This window comes from Callospermophilus lateralis, chromosome 3 (genome assembly GCF_048772815.1).
Source record: "Callospermophilus lateralis isolate mCalLat2 chromosome 3, mCalLat2.hap1, whole genome shotgun sequence".
Lineage (NCBI taxonomy): Eukaryota > Metazoa > Chordata > Mammalia > Rodentia > Sciuridae > Callospermophilus > Callospermophilus lateralis.
This window is the reverse complement of record NC_135307.1, coordinates 147,486,506-147,509,705: the sequence shown is the minus strand read 5'-3', so window position 1 is coordinate 147,509,705 and position 23,200 is coordinate 147,486,506. Positions and strand designations below refer to the sequence as shown.

Below are 23,200 nucleotides of genomic sequence, written 5' to 3'. Positions count from 1 at the left end.
GATCTTTCCCTACAGCCATGGGATAGAACCCAAGGCCTTGTGCATGCCAGGTAAAAACTCTACCAATGAGCAACACCCTGGGTCCCTGATAAATGTGATAGGTGGAGGTAATGCAGTTATTTGGCACTTTAGTCTTGGAATTATGTGACTTTGGACTAAGATAATGAAAGAAGGTATTCATTTCTAAATGCAAACCAACTGCTTTCATCTATGATTTTAGTCTTACCAGGAAGAAGAATGAACCCATACATTTGGGCATTGTTTGGGCATGTAGGGCAGGCAGAGCAGGCCAGGATGCAGGTGCCTGAAACACACAGAGGAACATGAAGGAACATGGAGGGCATGTGAGCTGTGAGGAGCAGTCTGGGAGGGGGCTTTTTGAAGAAAGTGAGAATTGAGCTCAGAATCTGTTCTCCAGCTAAGGGGGAATAGCATCCAGGGAGAGGAGCCAGCTTCTGGAAAGACCAGAGGCATTACCTCTGAGCAACTGGCATGGTGGGGTCTTGGCTGGAAAGAGAGATCCCAAGTGAAAATAGTGGCTTCTGTTTTGTACAGAAGCCTGTGAGGTGCTGGCAGGAAACCTGGAGAAGGTGGTGGTCTTCTGATAAAGCACATCTGTGCCCAGGGACCACCTAGCCAATATGGATATTAGCCAGGGTCTTTGCAGCAGAAATAGTGGCCTGAGGAGAGGTGATAGCAGATGGGTGAGTCCCTGAAGTGAGTGGCTTAGGGGACCCTGCAGGGGGGGGCTTCCTCAGAGGACTGTGTGACAAAAACATGGCCTTCCTAGGAAGGTGCTGCCATCTGGAGGGTATCTGGTAGGGACTCGGTGTGTGTATGGGAACGGATCCACCAGCCTTGCTCTCTTCCTGTTGTCTTCTGGGTGTACCCAGGGGTGAATACACTAGAGTCAAAAGGTAAGAGGTAAGGCCCAGTGAAGAACCTGGAGGACAGGCGGTGTCAGCAGAGAAGCTGCCACCTGCTACAGGAGACCTGAGGCCCCTACACAGCAACAGAACTGTGGAAGGACAGCCAGAGTCACCCTGAAGGGTCCTGACATTCATGCACTCGCCAGATACCTGAGGCTGAAAGTGGGAGGAGGTGGCAGACAGGGATGGGGTGGGGTGATGGGAAGATGGGAGCAAGCCCAGGTCCAGGGCTGGGACTTCTGTCAGGTCAGCATTTGAGGCCTGTGGGTAAAAGCCTCTGTCATAAGGAAAGCACTTCAAGCTTAAGATGAAAATATTCAGTGTGGCTTTGAGAGTGAACACAAGCCCAAATGTCCTAGTATTTGAGCCGTTTCCTGATCTAGTGACCTTCCTGGGTATTAGACCCTCATGGAGCAGGAAAGATAAAAGCTTACAGAGAAACGTGTCATCAAAAAGGCTTTCTTACATCTTTACTTCACAAACCCCAAGATAGAGACCAGGAAGCCGAGCTGATTCCCAAGCCCAGAGCATCCAGCAGTCTTCAGGTTCTATGTCTACTTGCAAGATGGAGGGGCTCGGGATGGGCTGAGGTTTTGGGTTTAGTGGTGATCCAGTGCCCACCTAGGTCACCTCTGCCCTGTAAGGTCCAGGGCCAAGTCTTACTTCATCTTCCCACCAGGCCAGGAAAGGCCTGTGCACCTGGACAACAGGGTGTATTGAACCAAGTTCATGTGCCCTGTGTATCAGATGCTCATTTATCTCCTCAGGAGGCCTGAAATGGAAAGAAGCAGAAGGAAGAACAGAAGGTGAAGAAGAAAGGGGAGGAGGAGGAGTTGGAAAGAGGGCAAAGGGATAGAGTGCAAAGTGGAACACTAGAAAGTAGAGCAGGAGGAAGAGCCAGGGGCGGGATTCCAGTGCCCAAAGCCCTGCCTGGTGCAGGAAACCTTGGTTCCCACAGGGCCCTGGTCCCCGGCCCAGCAGAATTGGTGCCACCTTTTTATTCCCACTACATTTTGTCAGAGAGGGAAAGGGCTGAGGGTAGTCTCCTTCTTGCTCATCATAAAGTGTCATGGTTGAAACCCCTAAAACAAACGCTAGGCTAACAGAAGAGCACTTAAATTCATTTCATTTTGTGACTCAGCATTGAAGACTCAAAGACCCAGGGTGAACTATTTATTTTTGTGCTGAGATTGCCAGAGCAGACACCCCTGTAGAAATATGACTGGACAAAATGGAATAATATAATAGTAACAGACTGAGGAGGAGGAACCCAGGGAGGCCTGTCTGTTCAGATTCTTGGCCTCTGTGTGCAGAACTTCTTCCTCCCAGGAGTCGGGCAGGACCCCTCTGGAATTGGAATCCTAAGCTCTACAAACAAGGAAAGTCAGGGGATTTCTTTATGGCAATAAGAGCAGAAGAAGATTAGAGTTAAAATTTTAGGTTTTATGGCTGGCTTTGTGGAAAAGTGTTCTGGTTTGCATGACCTGCCTTGGGAAAGAGGCATTCTAGTTTCTACCGTTTGCCTCCCAGAAGGAGGGGTTAAACAGGAGGACAGGAGGTACAGAGAGACTGGTTCTAAGGCCTTCACTTTGAGCTATCGTTTTCTGAGACCTAACAGTTTCAAACTCCTGGAGCAGTTCTGGAATTGGTGACGAGGTAACAAGTTTTGAGTTTTTCTCTTCTTCTTCCTAATTGCAAGGCTCAGGAGAACAGGAGCAGCTGCCATCTGTACAGTGTTCATCCTCCTGCAGTGGGGAAAATGAGTAATTTTAGCATAAAATGTAGAACTGCCATGAAATTCAAATTGCAATAAGGTGACAAGAATTATAATGTTTGCAGAAAAGCTCATCTAGGGGACTAACATTGGGCAGAACAACAGTGTGACTGCCTTACAGCCAAGCTGATCTGACCAGGCCACTGGCCTGATCACCCTAGCCACCTCTTTAATTTCATACACTTTCATTTTCAAACATTAAATAAGATGAAGAAAGTAAGAAGGTGAGAGAACATATCCCTGAAAATAAGTCATTATTCCAGAGTTATCAGTTGAATGGGTAGAATTCTTGCCAGTTTCATTGACTACATGGAGGGGAAGTTCCTTGTGCTGTCTGGAAAGGGCAGCTTTCCTTAAAAGGGTGGCCATAATACCCCCACTATTCCAGAAATGACCTACCTGTGCCTGAAGCCTGGTGTCTAATCTTAGATCCACAGTGACAAATGTACTGGGGACAGGAGGAAATGAACACTCCTACCAAGGTAACAAAAACAAAGAGGAGATTCCCTTGCTGAGTTCCAATCTGACAACTGCTCTCAGCCCACATTTTGGCTAAAACATTTGGGTATTAAGTTCTTTGTGAGGGTGGGGACAAGAAGGGGAGACCTGGGCGGAGGTATTTCTCTGTGGGAAATCAGACTGTCAGCTCTATGTGACAGGATGGATCTGTGCCTTCTGTACCCACAGTCACAGGAATCAGCTTCCCTTGGGGTTTTGAATCCACTTTCACCAAGGCTGGCTGTCATTAAGTGACTCGCCCTGAAGGGAGCTGGAAAATGATGTAGCAGCCCGTGGACTCCGATACTCTAAGCTGTTGGCAATTGCAACACATGGGTTCCAGCTTCCCTGTGGGGTGGAAACTGCCCTGTAGTAGCCAGCAGCCTTGCCCCTGGCAGCCAGGCAGTTTATGGCTTCTGGTAGGGAGAACAGCTGGACAGACAGAGGTATTTCCTCAGGTGCAAATGTCCATATGGCCAAGGGTCACCATGAAAATATAACTTGACAACCACACTTGCTCTCAAAGGCCCAAGCTCTGGGATCCTGGTGCCTGGGTGGGACTTGTTTTGCTGAGAAGGTTTTTTTCTCAAGATTGACATTTTCTAGTAACATGTTGTGTGTGTTTTGTGCTGTCTCTACAGGATTGCTCAGGGTGGGGTGTGCAAGAAACTCCAGCATGCAAAAACCAGGGCTGAACTGCGTCTCTTGATCACTCCCATCTCACTCCCAGTAAGGGTGTCATCAGGGATGTAACAAGAGGAATAGTGCAGGAGGCATTTTCTGGGCAGGGCCTGGGTGTGGCACATGGAGGGGTAATATAAGTCACCCAATCCTTAGGGCCTGCATGGGCCATAAAAGAGAGGAATGATCTGCCAGTAGGACTCAGGTTCACCAGCACCCACAGCAAGGGCCAGGGGAGGCACTCCTGGCCCCAACCTGTAATCAGAAACATCACCAACACACACTCTTTCTGTACTTCTACTTGGCTAAACGTTAATGGGTCTTGTTCCCAGAGAGGTTACCTCAATCTGGGGCTAGAAATTTGTGGTTTAAGTCTTGCCTTGCCTTAGGTTTGCCCAAGCAATCCTGCTCTGCTATAAAAGCGCACGAGATGATCCTTTTATGCTTCTAGAACAGCTGTCCAAACTGGCATCTTAAGAGCACTGGCCTGGAAGTCAAGGGTTCAGCTCTGCCCCAGATTTGTGTGTGAACCAATGAGACCCCATGCCTCAGTTCTTGTCTTTACTATGTTTTGGTACTGGGCAAAGAACCCCAAGGCACCACTGAGCTACATCTCGAGTCCTTCATAAAAATTCTGAGACAGGGCCTTGCTATGTTGCTGAGGGTTTTATCAAGGTTATTGAGGCTTGTCTCAAACTTGCAATTCTCCTGCCTCAGCCTCCTGACTTGCTAGGGTTACAAGTGTGTTATTACTCCATCTGGTAGTTTTTCATCTTTAAGCGGACCTTGACACCAAACTGGGATCTCCACTGGCATCCCACAGACTGAACCCAATAGGAACCTGTCTTTGTAAAGGAAGTTAGAGGAAGGTGTTTCCCAGGGCAGAGCCCATGATACCCACAACAATTCCCAACTTTCCATATTCCCTGCTAAGGGTTCCTGCTGTTTGCTAACTGCAGACCACTAGAACCCAACCTTCTCAGGGCAGGTCAAGGGTCTTATCAAAACACTACCTAGAGAATAGTAGTTGTTCCAGAAACGGTTCCAAACCGGACCATGCACAAAATAAATCAAGCTTAATACTTATTTTTAGGGTAGTTGGATTAACTAGTTGAAACCCACTCCTTGCCAGGTGCGGTGGTACACACCTATAATCCCAACAATTTGGGAGGCTGAGGCAAGAGGATAGCAAGCTCAAGGCCAGTCTCAGCAATTTAGTGAGACCCTAAGGTCAAAACTAAAAAATACAAAGGGCTGAAGTAGCTCAGTGGTCAAGCACTCCCTGGTTCAATGCAAACAACAAAAACCCTCTTAAGGAAATGGCCTAAATGGAGACTAAAGACTAAAAACATGTGGCAAGCTGGGTGTGGTGGCACATGCCTATAATCCAGCAGCTCAGCTCGGGGAGGCTGAGACAGGAGGATTGTGAGTTCAAAGCCAGGCTCAGCAACTTAGTGAGATCATGTTGCAAAACAAAAAAGAAAACAGGCTGGGTGCTCAGTGGTTAAGCAAACCTGGATTCAATTCCTGGTTACCTCCCCCCAACCCTCTGCCAACCCACACACATACACACACACACACACACATAAAAAAAAAAAAAAAAAAAAGAAAAAAAGAAAGAAAGAAAAAGAAAAAAGACATGGAAAATTCAAGCAACATGTGACCCTGCACTGGATCTCATCAGAAGAAAGCAAAGTACTGCAAAGGAATTAGTGGGTCAAATGACTGATACAAATATGGACAGATCAGATGAACACATGTATATTAAATTTTCTGAGGCTGGACTTTTGGAATGGCTGAGTAAATTCTTTCCCTAAAAGATAATAACAAAACTCAATAAATTTTCTAAAATACCCATTCTAAAACTCTGGATATCAACCTAAAATATGAGTTACATTGAAAAATATTTATTCAAGAAAAAGATCTTTGAGTATGAAAAATGATAGGCTGTGGCATTTTTGCCTGGGGTTCCTCCCTTCATCTCTGAAGATCTACTAGGGCAGAGCAAGCTATGGAAAATGGCAGCATCACTTCCAGAAGGGGCTTACAAGATCTGAAGCAGAAACAGAAATCATCTTGGGAAAGCCAATAATGTGGCTAACCCGAGACTGCAAAACTAGTTGGGCAAATATCAGACCAGCCAATGAGCCAGAAATTTAATCAGGAGATCAGAAAAGGAGGTCTTGGCAAGTTCCTACAAATCCCTGGTGGTCTGGAAGACCAGATACCTGTGAAGGGCTGTACACAATGCCCAGGAGAGATGGGAGAGGGATACAGCTGTCTGTGTGTCCCTGGTTAGAGGTAAGACTTCAAGTTTGTATAGTAGTGAGACAAGAACCAACAAAAAGTAAGAGGTAGGGCACACCTGTCCACTCCCTGAACTCTGAATACATTCTCTAGATCTCACACAAATCCACTGGTAAGAGTGGAAGCCTTAGTGGATCAAGCTTCTTGAGCCCAACATCTGATCAATTATTGGCTAATAAGATATACTGATCCAGAGGCAACCATTAGGAAGCCAGACTTCAAACAAACAAAAACCCAGAACCCAAAACTGAACAGACTACAATGGTAGAGCACTGATATTCAGACAAATTATATAGAATTTGTTCAGTCACAAAAACAAAAATGTAGCAAGGACCCATTGAAAAGTAAAGGAATGGTTCAGAATCTAGAGTTATTATAACATTATCACCAGCGTGCAGCTTTTTAAAAAAGTTACGAGACATGAAGATACAGGATACTGTGACCCACATTTTAGGGATCAGGAAGCAGTGAACAGACACTGTTTGATGTGGACCCAGATGCCGAACTTAGCATACAAAGACTTCAAAGCAGCTATTATAAATGTTTGAAAACTTAAAGGAAAACATGGTTAAGGAATTAAAAAACAGTATGATAACAACTTTCATTGACATGAACAATTTACTAGAGAGGCTCATAGCAAATCTGATCTTACGTAAGAATCAGCCAACTTGAGAGTAATTTAGAAAATGAAGAAAAAGAGACCTGAATCTGGGGCATATCAAGTATACCAATACATGTTATGAGAGTCTCAGAAGTAAAGGAGAGGAAGAAATTTCTGAACAAATAATGGCAATGAGGTCCTAATTGTGTGGCCAAACTGATGAAATGTATTAACTTACGCATCACCGAAGAACAACAAACTTCAAACATGATAAACACAAAGAGAACCATAGGTAGAGGCACCACAAACATTTGAGAGAAAGAAAATTTCAACACAGCAAGAAATAAAGCTTATTAAATACAAGGGAAGTACTGTTCAACAGCTGAGCTCTCAACAACAATGAAGTGAGGATGGCAGTAAATTGACATGTTCAAAGTGCTAAAAGAAGTATTTGCCAACCAAGAATTCCATAGCCAGCAAAAATTACTCTTCAAAAATGAAGATCAAGTAAAAACATTTTGAGATAAAGCTTGGGAAAATTCACTGCTAGCAAATCTGCCTTTTAAAATATACAAAAGTAAGTCTTTTGGACTAAAAAGAAATGACACTGGAAGAGAACTTGAATCCCACCTAAAGAATACTGAAAACATTTTAGTAGTTACACAGGTCAACATAAGACTGTATTAGTGTATTTCTCTTAACGGATTTAAAAGACAATCACTTATAACAATGTTAAACTTTACCAGTAGTTAAGATTAAAAATAAATGGGATTAAGCACTCTAATCAAAAGGAGACATTAATGAACTTTAGTTAGTTACAAAATAAGATCAAACTATATGCTTTGTATGAAAGAAACACTTTAGATTCATAGATATAACTGAAAGCAAAAGAGTGGAAAAAATATACCACATAAACAGTGACCATAAGGAAGTTGAAATGGATTAACTAATACCAGTCAAAAAGACTTAAGACATGCCCCCCACAATACTGCTAAAGATAATGAAGAACATTTCATAACAATGTTCCCCAAAACAGAGTTCCAAATTAAATCAAACAAAAAGTGATAGGAGAAACAGGCAATTTAACAATAATTGGGAGTCTTTAATGCCTCACTCTCCCAATAATTAAGAGGACAACTAGACAGAAAATAAGGATGAAGACCTGAAAAACAGCATCAACCAACTTGATTTATCCTGTATCTACAGAACACCTTCACCCAACACAAAATACCCATTCTGTTTTAAAACAGGAAGAGATATGGGAAAGCCCCAAATATTTAAAAAGAAGTCATAGATGAAGAAACCAAGAAAAATTAGAAAATATCTTGAACTAAATGAAAACAAAACATAACATTATCAAGATTTACGGAATGCAGCTAAAGCTGTGTCTTGAGGAAATTTTTACCATGAAAAAAATCTCAAATCATAAACTAAGCTTTCACCTTTAAAAACTAGGAAAAGAGCAAACTGAACCCAAAGCTAACCAAAATAAATAAAAAGGTTTAGAACAAAACTCCAAAGAAAAACAGAGCCAATAAAATGAAACCAACTCAAAATTTTATGAGGTTAAGTATACAGTTGTTATGTAAGAAAATTTCCTTATTTTTAGGAAATAGACATTGTATCTGCAAACTTACACTCAAATGATCCAGAAAAAAATTTTTTTGTTTTGAATTGAATATCTATGTTCCCCCAAATTCATATGCTGAAGCCCTAACTCCAGTGTGTCTATATTTGCATGTGGGGCCTTTAAGCAAGTTTAATTAAATGAGGTCCTAATTGTGGGACCAAGCTCCAATAAGCTTAAGTGTCCTTAGGAAACACCAAGGATACATTGAGAAAGTGGTCAACTACAAATCAGGAAGAGAACCCTCAGCAGAAAACAACTATCCTGGCAACACTATTTGGACTTCTAGCTTCTGGAACTTCAAGAAAATGTCTCTTGGTTAAGTCATCATGTATGTATGTATGTATGTATGTATATATATATATATATCACCAGTATTTTATTATGATAGTACGAACTGAATCTGTACACTTACCTATCTACCCAGAGTGCATGTACACATATAAGAAAGCAGTGTTGGGGCTTTCTATGGCTTCATATTCAAACATAGCCACACTGGGGGTTATGGCTTGAACACAGTACTTTTGGGGAAAACAGATAATCAGCTCAAAGCAAATTTTTTTTTCTGAATCATCTGAACATCATTTAGTGGAATCCACTACCATCATTCCACGGTATTTTCTCTCTCACACTAATTACTAAGTACTAATGTCAATAATGGGTTTCCCAGCCTGACATACTGGGAGCATTCTGGTCACATGTCAATCTTCATGTTTTCCTTCTGTTTTTAAGGGGTTAAAAAAGGATTAACACCTACATATTTTCAAATCCACTTAAGACCTCCCCACCTGCCAACAATTTGTGACAACCAGGCCTATCATAAATATGCCAAAATCAAAACCTCTGCACCCACTACCCCAAGCATAGAGGAGGGCAGCTCATTGTGGGGACTCTTCTATATCCCATTAGTTGCAGTTCCCAAGTGTACCAAGATGGATATATCTTCCCTGCTTGGCACTTATCTAGCAAGGAAAGATTTTGGTTTAACAAAAATCAAATTTTTAGTCCTCAAAGGCATGTGGTTTCCAGGCTAACTGGAAACAACTCATTCATGATAGCCTGTACAGCAAAGTTTTGGTTTGAAAGGAAAGCACACTAAGAAGTAACTGAACAAAAAACATTTGTTTGGTTTTTATTGTAAACAAATTATGAGATGACAATACAGTTTTGTGAAAGTTAGCACCTTAAAATTTATCTTCCCTGTACTCCATCTGGGGAAACTCTATTGAACAACCCAAGAACAGTCCATCTATAGAGCTGTCCAGCAGCCAAAATGACTCAACTTGATACATCAGTACATAGTCGTTTCCTATCCACAAAGGAGTTTTCAAAGTGTGAGTCAAGGTAAACCAAAAATTCATTGTTCCCAGATGTGAATATGCTTGGTGACCGTGCCTACATCTGCTGCCACATTCCTTACTAGACAACTGCATCCACATCCAGTTTCGGGCCACTATCTCAGACTGTCTAACCTTACCTGAGACAACTCCATCTGCGCAGTACCTCATGTATTATACTAAGTGAACATTTGCAGAGTTGTCAAAGAGGAGGAAGAACCTATTCAAGGAGCACTTCTGGACGCTAAGTTTTCTATTAGCACATTAGTAGCACAGGAAAGAGCAAAAACAGGCTTCTGACCCTGGAACCTGGCCATGAGTTATTTCACTGAGCCATGCTCAGCACTGTCAGAAGATGGCCCGACAGCAGAAATGTTCTTATTCCCGTTGACACGAAAAAGCAGTGTTTTGGCCTTTTATTACTATGACCAAAATACTCAATAAGAACAATTGAGAAGGGCAAAAGTTTATTTGGGGCTCCCAGTTTCAGAGGTTCAGTTTATACATGACTTTGTCTATTACTAGGCGCTTAAGGTGAGGCAGAAGATCATGGGAGAGCGATTCAGCAAAGTTGCTGGGGGTGGGGGCAGTGGTAGAAACAAACTATCCCGGACACAACCCCAGAGACCAAACTCTGCCAGCCACACCCTACCTCCCAGTCAGTCCATTCAAACTAGGATGGAGGGATCCTGTTGCAGCTCTTGAAATCTTATCATTTCACCTTTGAAAATTCTTGCATTAAGAAGAGCTTTTGGGGGGATGGGGTTGTGGCTCAGTAGTAGAGCGCTTGCCCAGCATGCATGAGGCCCTGGATTTGATCCCTAGCTCCACATAAACAAATTAAATTAAAAAAAGGTATGTTTCCATCTACATCTAAAAAAATGTTAAAAAAAAAAAAAAGGAAGAGCTTTTGGAGACAACTCACATTTAAATCATAACAGCAGTAGATATTTAAATCTTGCCTGACAATCACGCCATACAGTGTTGAAGGCAGGTAGATACAAACAATAGACTTTTATGTTCCTTCCACTTATTTATTTATATGGAAGCCCAGTGTCTTGTGTTTCATATATGGAGGTCAAATATAACACTGAATAGTCTAAGTGAAACTTGACACATAACCTCACACTACACATAAAATCAAATCAAACACAAATGTAAAATCTTTAAAAAGTTCTGAAAGAAAACTTAAAATTCTATGTTGAGGGTTAGACAAAATTTTCTAAGATATTATACTAAAAGTTACAATCCATGAAAGAAAAGTCATAAGCTGGACTTCATCAAAATCAACTCCCATTCTTGGACAGTATTAAGAAAAGAAAGATTTGCAAATCACAAATTATACAATCAATGTGCATCTAGAATATATGAAGAGCTCTCAAAAATCAGAAAATAAACAATGAAATTTTAAAAATGGACAAAATCTGACCAGATACTAAACCAAAAAGAGGACATATTGATGGTGAATAAAAGATGTTTAACATCAAGAGTCATTAGAGAGATACAAATCAAAACCACAGTGAGACAGCCTAAAAGAATGATCAAGATAAAAATTACTGACAAAACTAATAGCTGGTAAGACACAGAGCTGGATGGACCCTCAGCCTGCTGATAGAACTGCAAAATGGTACAGGAACTCTGGAAAACAGTTTAGCTGTTTCTTACAGGTTAATAACATCCACTTACCACATGAGCCAGTGATCCTGCTCCTAGATATTTAGCCAACTGAAATGAAAGCTTATGTTCACACAAAGGCTTGTACGCAAATGTTTAAAACTGCTTTATTTATCAACTCTAAAACCTGGAAACAAGCCAAGAGTTCCTTAATTAGGGAATGGATCAAGAAACTCTGGCATGGCTGTATAGCACAAGAATACTTGGTAATCAAAAAGGACTGATACTTGCAACGTGGTAAATGTATCTCAAATGCATTGCAGGTCTGTGGCACTTTAGCCATAGATTTTAAGACTACATATTCTATGATTACATTTATAGGACACCTTCAAAAAGGCAAACTATAGGAACAGAAAAGACATCACTGATGATCAGGAGCTGATTAGTCTACAAGGAGGAAGGAACTCCAGGGGCCAGGCAAAGGATGAGAAAATTGTTGTATAATTGTGGTAATGGTTATGACAGTATGGTTTATTAAAATTTGAAAAACTATATAGTTTAAAAAGGGTTAGTTATGGTATATAAATTATACCTTAATAAAAAATGAAAGAAATGAAACAAAATCCACAAACATGGACTAAGTCTATAAAGATGTTCAGTAAAACACTATAACAATGCCTTAAATGGCAATAAAGATGGGTGATTAAACAAACCTCTTTCTATCTCTTGATGGGAGCATCTCCCTCCTTGATAGTACTGGGGATGGAACCCAGCGCTTTGCACATGCTGGGGAAGTGCTTCACCACTGTTCCCCATGTTCCCATGTTTTCTGGGGAACAAACCATATACAAATTGGTCCTGGTGAACATACACACACACATATACATACATGCTCATAGTGCTCTGGAGAGAGAGTCTGCCTGCTTCTTTTTCCTACTCACTGGCTTTGACCTGAAGTCCTTCTGACTAGCAATGCCCACCCCACAGTACACACTGGCCACAGGGAACAGATTCTCCATGTGCAGCACCAGATCTGAGCAACAGCGAGTGACCTGTATGAAGAGGATTAATGTGTACAGGATTTAAAAGTAGGATTATAAAGTTGCATGAAACTAAATGTGGGCAAACAAACCAAACCAGAACATTACTTTAAAAAGTTTTATTCTGCAGATTTAGAAATTTGAGATTTTTAATAACCGCAAAAGAAATTCAGTCACACCTAATGATTGATTAACAGAATGTAGTGGTGTATTATCTAAACAAAAATCGTGCTGATGTGCCATAATAAATTGTCTATTAGTAAAAAAATACACTTTAGGGCACAGCATTGTATCACAAATTACAGTAGGGATACTTTGCAAGAATTTAATCAAACTAGAGAATTCTGAGTAACTGTCTTTTAAATGCAGCACTTAAAAATGTAACAACTCTGTGCATTCTTTTTCTTAAAAAAATGACCTTGTATGTGTCATAGAAATGCTGCTTTATTGCTGCAGAGGTCAAAGTTCAAGGCTCAAGAGGTACAGGAGAGAATACAAAGGTAGCCTTTCTTAGAAATTCCGTTTTGTTTATGTATAAAAAAGGTAAAGTTTATAAAAGTTAATTTACAAACCAAGAACAAAAGTGGTATGCACGCATTTATGTACAAGCATCCTTAAAACATCAAAGTTTCAAATGCCAAAAGAACAGAAAACCACTGCCCCTTGTCAAAAAAAAAAAAAAAAAAGAAAAAGAAAAAGAAAGAAAGAAAAAGAAAAGAAAGAAAAAAAAGAGAGGAAGAGAAAGAGAAAAAGGAAATTTCTAAATCATACCATACACCATTATTTTCTGCTAGGTGATTACACATTTCTGAAACCACCAAATTCACAATTTACTCAATCTTTTCCATGATACAGTATGTAGATGTGCACAAAAGCCATAAAAACTCAGTAATACATAGCAAGAACAATCTAAGAATTAAAAACGTGAGGGTAAGGCATTCCTGCTGGTTAGAATTTCTGTGGTGATATGGTTAATTTATAGATCCAAAGAGGCCATGGAACCAGTCTCACATGCTTTGGTGTCCTCCCTAAGAAAAATGTGTTTTCATATACAATAAGTAATTGTCTTAATTTGACCCTCCCCCCTCCCCAAAGTTATAAATTCCCCTGCTGTACATTTCTGTTAAATCCACTACACTGGTTATATATTCCAGGTGCATTTAAAAAATGTGTGCATATTACCTCATGCATAATAAAATAAAATGTGTATGCTAGGCCAGGGCCATAATAAAGTTTCAAACAGTGTACTTTGGAAAGAACAGAACTGAAATGCACCCCCATTTACTGGCTGGTATTTTAACGGAAATCAGTATGTGAAGTTAAGCAGTGAATGTAAAAAAGTACAAAAATCATTACAAAACAAAATATCTTTGAACCTCTAGCCAATACCAACAGTTCTTCAATCATAAACATGCAGTCTGTAGCATGTTTTTAGACCATGGTTCAGAAGCATGCTCACTAATCTTCATAAGTTCCAACAAATGCTTAATACTAACAAATTGTAGTATCAATTCTAAGAAAAGTATAATACTTGATAGAGTGGTTCCATTTAAATTTAGTAAGTTCAACCCGGTTTCACATTATTTCATCAAATTCCTATATTTTAAGAATTAAAAATGGTCAATCAGGACAGAAACACAGTTTGCTCCAACAAGATAATTTGGATCTCCAGGAAGACACTTGTTTTGCCAGGTTTTAGGCTCACCTATGAGATAAAGAGAAATAAATGTTATTTAGAGTTGGCTAAACTGTTATCCATAACACTTCACAATTATGGGCAAAAATAAATACATTTATTATTTGATATAACTTTCTTCTATATCTTTAGCATATTGTATATATATATTAAAACTCTTTAGTGCTACATGTTAATGCAATGTTGCTGGCAACAAATAATTTGAAAGCTGTTTCAAATAACTTTTACCATAAGTTCACTGGCCTTTTCAAAAAATGAATAAAGTTAGGGCAACCATGTGCCTAGGACAGATCCAGTTTGCCCCTGAGTCTACATAATTATTAAAAATGTCTTTCACTTTTAAAAGTTTGGAAAATAATTATATGATCATCCATGTGAGAAGACATCTGTTACGTTTGTTCACAGACCAAGAAATGAAATTCCTGCAGAATCTATCTCCTAAAGAACCTTTCTGCCTTACAAAATCAAATCAAAATAAAAACCAACAAGACTGATCCACCCAATTCTTGTTGTGCAACAAAATCATTTGTGGACCTTTAAAAACTCACTGTCTGTGTAGGACTGAGGCAGGTACTGAGCTTTTGAGCTTTTAATAAGCTCTTGGTGTTTTAAGATATGAAGCTAGCATTAAGAATCTCTGGGCAACAGGTAAGAAGGCCAAAACATCTGTATGTTTCTGTGGCATCCAAGATGACAGTCAAAACCACAACTTTTGTTTCCCTTACAGCAATAACTTTCAACCAGAAGTAACTGATTCTGCGTCCAAGGGACAATGTCTGAAGACTTTTTTTTTTTTTTTGCTTGACACAACTGGAATATAGTGGGGGAGAGTCCAGAAGAGCCACCAAGTACCTGGTAGCAGACAGAACAGCCCCCACAACAAAAGACTATTTGGCCCAAATGTCAAGGGTACCAGTTGGGCATGTTTTCTATGGTAAGCTATACATCACCTAAGTAGTATTTAGAGTCAGTAACATCTTATGATAGGATCAGTGCTTTCTAAACAGTGATTTAACTTCAGATACAGATGGGCTTGTGTATTACTGGAAAGAGCAAACTGTTCAGGCGATCAGAAAATTATAACAACTCTAGACATAAAAAAAGAATCTCATCTTTAGTCTTGAGTTTTTGTTGGGATTATGTTAGTAGTTAAAATCTATAGTGACTTCTTGAGGGAATATTTATAGCAGCAACACATTCTAAAGCCATCTAGGATTCATATAGTTACAATTATCTTCTTGGTAAACATACTCAAGCTTAACAGAATAAGTAATCTAACACAACTTATGTTTTATCACATAAAATATTGAATATAACAAATGTGGAAATCATTAATACTTAATATAGTATCTGGAAAAAGATCATTTAAAAAGCATGTAATTATCTTAAAGATCCCATTCTAATTTGGTTTAGAGCAAAATCAGATCTCATGGTATACTATCTGGCTTTTGGAATATACATTTTAAATACAGTTTCAAACTAGGCTAATAAAATGTTTAATGGAGTCCTTGAAGAAATAGCTTTAATACCTGGCATGTTAAAAGTTATTTATTTTTTTCTAAAAGATGGAGTATTTATAAATGAGGAAAAATGCTACTTATATCCAATTTTTTTTTGTTGGGTTACTTTAAAATATGCTCCTACTATAATCTTTATTCCACAACCTCTATTTGATAAATCTACTAATTTATCACACATTCAGAAGCAAAACTTTAAATTCTTATTTTTCTATACTAGGTTCTCACAGAGTGATGTACCAATAATAAAGACAGTTCCAACTGGTAACTGACTTAAGTCACTTAAAGAAGTAAGATGTGAAAATGCAAGGGAAACTTTGAAATCATGATCTTAAGAGCAAAAAGTCATTTAAAAAATAGAACTTTTAGAGTTTTACACTGAAAAACTATGGCCAAGTATGATCACAGTGGAAGATCTTTTCCCTTTTAAGTTTCTCTGGTATACATGTTTTTTAGATTAAAAAATGATAATAAAGAAATAGTAACCAAAAATAGAAATAATTACATGAAGGGACCAAATCATTTCAGTAAAATGATAAAAATTTGTTGACACTGATGATGCCTACAAGGCCACAGGAACAGAGGTAAAGATCTGCTAACATACAGCATGGGAGCATGATTAGCCCAATTTTAATCAATGACAGTACCCAAAGCCCCCAGAGGACAGAGTGAAGACAGCATACCCGACGAAGAGTCGGATGATTTTAGAGCAAAAGACCAACCGTCAGGAGTCATAGACGCACAGTGTGGTAAGCGCAGTTCCACAGGCTTCAGGAACTTGAGGCCATGGGGCCCACACATCACTAAGGGACTCAGCAGAGTTTCACCTGGAGTCAGGGAAAGGAACAGGCAAGAGGTGAAATGAGGATCTTTCTTCTAGACACACAGTTTTCTCCTCACCCCACTTCTAACTATATACTATATAGCCAAATGGGATTAGTTTTCTATAGCACTACTGACCCATAACAGAAGCCACAATTTTAATTCAAAATTTTCTCACAGCCAAATTAGAAAGTAAAAAGAAACAAGTCACACCAATTTTAATATTTTATCTAACTCAATAAAACTGAAACATCATTATTCCAAAATGTAATCAATACACTAACACTTTGAAATTGGTATTTTACATTTCTAACACCTTTCAATTTGAGATAGCTACATTTCAAATGCCAAATAGCCACACGTAGCTAGTAGCTACCACATTCAACCATACAGGTCTACACTGCACAACGTATTCAAATGTACTTTCCACAAATATCACTTTTATCTTCCATTTCTGTTATAGACTTAGTTTAAGAAATTCATGCAAGACCAACATAATCAGTCCTATTGGTTTTTAAGACAAGCTATCCCAAAATTAGCATATAGAATCAGATTTCAGTATTCTGGCAAAATATAAGAAAGTAAGCTAAGGTCAGTGTAGTCAGAGAAGTAAAGTACTGTTAAAAGACATAATACAGCTCATCATAATTGCACCCTGATAAGTCCAGGAAGGTTGTGAAAACAGCAGCATTCCTAGTTCCTTAGGAAGCGCAGATACACTCTGATGTATTCTAAAGATATTTCATTTATTCTGCTGAGTGTTTACTAGTGCTAGCTTCTGGAGTGATGAGTAAGACAGCCCTGCCTCAACAGCGTCTGTAATCAGGTGACAGGCAGGGCAAAGCCTTTCTGAGTGGGGCTCCTTAATCCATCTCCAGAGATGAAAGGTTAGAATGGTTGAAAGGCAAATTTGGTTAGGTCAGCCAAGACTGCCTGGCAGCCATGTGTGAGGGACATCTAGTGGCCTGTCACCTGCCAACACTTTGGATTTCATCATGAAAGTAAAGAATGCCTTGTGGAAGGTCACTGTGGTTCCACTATGGACGACCAACCACATGTCCATGATGCTGCTCCCTTTCACAGAGCTCATTTGAGAGGTCCTCCCTGTTGGAAGGAACATGCTGTGGTTGGCCCAGAGTGAACAGAGAAGCTGCTAGCTTTTATCCCACAAGGCAACTTTTAAGTTACTAGAACTAAGCAGAAAAATAAATAACATTTACCTTTCTCTTTATCTAAAGGTGGGAGGATGCTATTGTCTCGGCAGACCTTGAAATAGATTTCTTGCTCAATTCCTTCGGGAATGGCTCCTTGTGGAATAATTATACTAACACCAGTTTCTATGGAACTCAACACCCCACCGTTGCTGTTAAATATGCCTCGGGCTGTGGCAACCACAGTATGACCATCTTCATCTTCATCTTCTTCCATAGCTGAAGGACTGAGAGTTCAGAAATAGCTAATAAGTAAATTCCTAATAACACACAGAAGTTTTCCCTTTATTAACTATTTAATAGGTGGTTTCATTTTATTTCTACATATGATCAAGAAGTTACTTTAACAAGATAAGTTTTTAGTCAAAGATTTTACCCAGAGAGATAATTAAGCATATTTTTTCTTAAGAGAAATCAATTGTATTTCTGATAGCTAGTTGAGTTAGCATCATTATTGACTATGCAATATGATTGTATAAAATCTGATATCTTGGCTTTTAATAAAAGAAGGACATTTCAATACCCATCAACATATTATTTTTTAAAATTGATGGTTAGTCACAATTTAATTGGTGGCATTTTCTTTAATCTTCTTAGTGATACATGTAACTATGGTGTTTACAGCTGAGAACAGCTTAGATTTGATAAAGTCTCTCTAGGATTTTAAGTGTGCAGATGAATGGCCCTTCCTGAGCATTCCCCTACCAAACAACCATATTATCAAAGCCAAGGCTTCCAAGGTTACAAAAGTAAAGTCCCTGGTATGGGTACATCCCAAAGATCCATGAAAGAGAAACTAGGTTAACTTAGTACAGAAGAATATCAAAGGTAAAAAAAAAAGATGTGGTATTAATGACTGCTTAAAAAATGGAGTTTATCAAGACTTTCTGAAGTAAAGTTTTAATCCTGAACTTAAAGTGGGCAGAAAAATGGACCAATAACTTAGAAACATATAAAGGGCAGCTGAAGCTTCATTCCAGCATGACTGGAGTGTAAGGGATGGAATCTTATGGCACAATTGCAAGATTAGCAGAGCCCACTGCCTGAGGTGGTAATACCATTTAGTCCCTACAAAGCAGGAGTCCCCTGTGGCCCATCCCTGACAACCTGTGAGTTTGAAAACATAACTGGACTTAGGAGGCTGATCTGATATGTGCCAGATGGGTCTGGTCAGTCACTAATGAGAAAACAGAATGCATCTGAGTGAGATTCTAGGTAGGTTCACTTTGTCTCATTTGCTCAACCATCTTATTAGTAACTGTTGTTTCATAATAGCAGTTTTTGGGGTTATTACATCTCTATTTTTCAGTATCCATGGTGAACAAATAGAAGATGAGTAATACAAGTACTCATTTTTCTAAGATATTCTTCAAATATACCTCACCAGTAGAAGTTAGGAGGTTACAGGAAACCATGGTCAGCTAAGAGTATGGGCTTTTTAGGGGCTGAATCGGGTTTACCTTGCCCTAGCTATGTGACCTTGGGCAAACTGTTTTCTGTCACAAATGGATAAATGACAATACCTACCAATCATACATGATTATTAGCTTTTTAATGTTATTAACATCTGATACCTCCCAGAGATACAGAATGATATTCACAGCAAGGACATTGTTTAGTTTATATGTAGAATTACAATTATCATTTCAAGTTCAAAATCACATAAACTATATTGAACTTAACGTAAAACAAATCAAAGGGCTAATGTTTACACAAAGGCAAATAAGAATCTTACCTCACAGGAATAGCTTTAGGCACTGTGCTGATATTATTTATTTGATATTTAGGCTTATCTGCATGGATGGAGAAAGTTTCAACTCCACTGTCAAACTCAGGAGGCTGTGCTGAACTGTGTGCTTTCATAAGAGTTTTTGGAGAAGTGGGAGCTTTTGAAGACAAGTCAGGTTTATGTACAGTTTCACTTGGCAGAAGATTGTGATTGAATTTTGGACTTTCAAACTTGCGTTCAAATGGTCGGGCAGAACTTGTATATGGTTTTGGTGTGAATCGATTGTATGCTGGAGTGACCATTTTCTGAGTCTGCTCAGCTCCATTAACTGGAGCTTTATCTGAAAAATTTTTCTGGGGATAGAAAGTAGTCTGAGCAGTCTCTTCTCGGTTTGGTGGTCTGAAAGTTGCTGGCTTACTTTGAGATGGAGGTGGGTCTGGTTTGGACACTAAAGAATTCTGAAAATCCAATGATACTGAATTACCTGAAAAATAAACATGAAAACATTTTTTAAAATTTCCTGAAAAAAGTTTAAGTAGTCCTCTGATGTCTTGTCTAGCTCAGCTTGTCCTTGTGCTGGAGTAGAAGCCCAGGTCTGGGTAGTACACTCAGAGCTATTAGTGTACTCTGTTGCCTTGAATTCAGGGTCATGCTGTAAGGGTCCTGACCTCCAGAGACTAGTGTCTGAATAACCCTCTTCCAATAACCACCACAAATTAGAAACAGAATGACAAATTTGATTCATTAAAAATTTCAGTAATGAATAGTTCACCATGACCAAAGTTAAAGAGCCACATATTAGAAGATATTTACAAAGTATACACCTAATAAAGTATTAACATCTAAAACCTAGAAAGAATACCTATACATTTGTTAAAAAAAAAAAACAAAAAAACCCCTCAACCAAACAGAAAAATGGGCAAAAAATGAAAGTGGCAACTAGAGTGCCCACTAACTGTACAGTAAGATACTTGACCTATTAGGAAAATGTAAAGCAAACCCCAAAACAAACCATTAAATACCACTTCACATCCATTAGAATGGTAAAACTGAGAAGTTCAATAATGTCAACTATTGATGAAGATATAGAACAACAGGAATTGTATTGCTGGGGGCAGTATAAAAAAAATACCAACTAAATTCTATGAAATTAAGGATAAAATAGTGCCAATGCTTTACACACTCTTTGAGAAACAGAATGTGGAAATGTAAAAATAATATGTTTCTTTTATTAAATCAGCACAGCCTTGATACCCAAATCAGACAAGAACATTACAAGAAAATTATTAATCCAAATTCCTCATGAATATAGTAATATAATTTACCACATTAAGTGAATGAAGGAGAAAAATCATATGACCATCTTAATACATCAGAAAAAGCATTTGAGAAAATGCTTTCAGCAATCTAGAACTACAGGAAACTTCCTAACCATATAAAGGACAGCTACAAAAAACCTACAGTAACATCATAAGGGTTAAACATTAAATCTTTTCTCCTTAAATCCATTATGTCTTGGCATCCCATATATAGGACACCGATAAAAATTTAAACCGAGCAATGAATATAACTGTTGCTCAATTTAAATTTTTATAGGTGTCCTACATGTAGGACCCTGGGACATAATAGGTTAAGATGGGCGAACCTTGGAAAGATGTCTGCTTTAAGCATTTCTATTCAACATTTCACATTTCAGGAGATCCTGGCTGGTGCAATAAAGCAAGAAAAGAAAAAAAAGGCATAAAAGATGTGAAAATAAGAATTAAAACTGTCTTCATCTGCAGATGTGATAGTGTGTGGAAAAAATCTCAAAGTAGTATCAATGTAGAACTATATAAAATTTGTTGGTTGAAGACTTACATAACCTGAAATTTGACTCCTATGTAAATAACAAAGAAGTTTGTTGGCACTAGCAAAATGTCTGTCAACAGGAGAATGGATAAATACATTTGCTATATTCCTAGGGTATAAGATTACATAGCTATTTGAATGAATAAACTGGATATATGTTATCTGCCTGGTTGAGAATTTTACCAAGAAACTAAAAAGACAAGGTGTTAGAGATAACATTTTATGGTTTTCTATGTCTACGTGTAAAAATGGAACATAACAATTTTTAGAAATCATTCTTCAAAAGTATAAAAATTTAGACACACTGGTAAATCTTCTTCCAGAAGATTTGAAGACTAGCATAAAATTAAGCTATGTTGCAACAAGATTAAGATCTGTTAAGCTAAAACACTTGTCCAATATAATGGTCACAGTCATAAAAACAGAAGATATACTTTTAAGAAAATCCTTAATGTTCACTGATCCTAGCCCAAAGATTATTTTTAACATATAAACCACTTAGCTTAGAGAATACAATAATTTAATTTTATAAGTTATCACTATATTATAATAATAATGTCAACTTGTGAACTTCCTACCTTCACCATGTGATCCCTTAGAATGTATGTGAAGAGAAGAGCTGGTGACAGGCTGAGCTGGCTGGGTGTACTGTGAGGGCAATGGAGGAGGAGGAGGGGTGGCCTGGATTGGGTCATAGCGTTTCTCACCAAATGATCTATCCACAGCATCAGCTTCTGGTTTTCCCCTATTAGGAAAAAAAAAAAGAAAGAAAATACCAACCCCTGAATATGGACTCATTTACAAAACAAGTTCTCATTCTTCCAAATATCCCTAAACTAGGGAGAAAAAAAAAAATCCAAAAATTTCACAATTTTTTCTCATGAATATGGATAGTTATTCTACCAAAATATACAAACAAATTCAACGATTCATCAGCACGAGAAATGTCAAGACAGCACAGATACTTAATATTAGTAAAACATCAAGAAAATAGCAACCAAAAGGTGGATTAAGTTTTGGGTATAATTTTTAATAATTGCAGCATTTACAAAACAATAATGGTTAGTAGGTTTAAGGAAGTCTTACAAGTATTTTATAAAATACACCTTGATACAAGTCTTCCTTAGACCCACTTCTGAGTCCTTTGTAGACTCACTTCTGATTTTATATCTTAAGGTTTTAAAGTCTTGGAGTCCGGTATACTTATATCACCATAAATGATGATGCCAGACACCAGAGATTGGCAAATTTACTCACTAAGGTGCCAAACAAGTTTTTGGCTTTTGGGGATATGGCCTCTGTAACAACTATTCAGCTTTGACATTTTAGCAGCCACAGACAATAAGTCAATGAATGGGCATAGCTGTGTTCCAGGAACACCAAAAAACTGAACATCTCTTACTTTAAAATCTCCCCTTGATTGACCAGATAATTTTGTTGTTGTTGTTACTGACTGCTAAAGCAGCAGATATTACTTTATTTTGTGAAGCTCATTTAAGTCAAATTGTGATACATATTTTACTTTTTTCAGATTGCCAATTGTTAATATATAACACACAAAATTCAAACAAAAGAAAACTTCTAAATAGACCCATAATTGCAACATTGTCATCTAAACCTTACTGCAGAGTGCCAAAGCTGCACTGGCTTTATGTGCACAAACAATAACATATACATTTCAAATGCATACTTATTTTAATAGAAGACTTTTGTGAAGATAGCTAGTCTTATGATTAGCTTTAAAACTATGGTGTCATTTTGAACTTTCATGCATTTAGACTAAACATTTGGAGATGCCACTAAGATCTGGAAGTGCACATAATGCCAGTGACACAGTGAGGGACACCTCAAGTAACAACCTCACATTAATGCCAGTCTTACCACTTGACGTTCCTTTTCAAGTAGTCATAGCTAGTGTAAGAGCCAAGAAATCTAGGTGATGGCAAAGCAAGCGCAATAGAAAAAT

At 38.4% G+C, this 23,200-nt stretch overlaps 1 protein-coding gene across 4 annotated transcripts in view; it reads right to left on the bottom strand.

The window, feature by feature from the left end:
- Window positions 1-12,512: 12,512 nt before the first annotated feature.
- Window positions 12,513-23,200, bottom strand: part of Tjp1 (tight junction protein 1) — a 230,528-nt gene continuing 219,840 nt past the window's right edge. For 3 of the 4 annotated variants that reach the window (XM_076851428.1, XM_076851431.1, XM_076851430.1), the window contains 5 exons: window positions 21,813-21,979; window positions 19,390-19,867; window positions 17,664-17,881; window positions 16,305-16,448; window positions 12,513-14,113 (listed from right to left, as the gene is read on the bottom strand). In XM_076851428.1, coding sequence (XP_076707543.1) covers window positions 14,019-14,113; window positions 16,305-16,448; window positions 17,664-17,881; window positions 19,390-19,867; window positions 21,813-21,979 — 1,102 coding nt within the window. In that variant the 3' untranslated portion in view covers window positions 12,513-14,018. The remainder of the gene's footprint in view (window positions 14,114-16,304; window positions 16,449-17,663; window positions 17,882-19,389; window positions 19,868-21,812; window positions 21,980-23,200) is intronic. The other variant, XM_076851429.1, reaches the window with a different exon arrangement.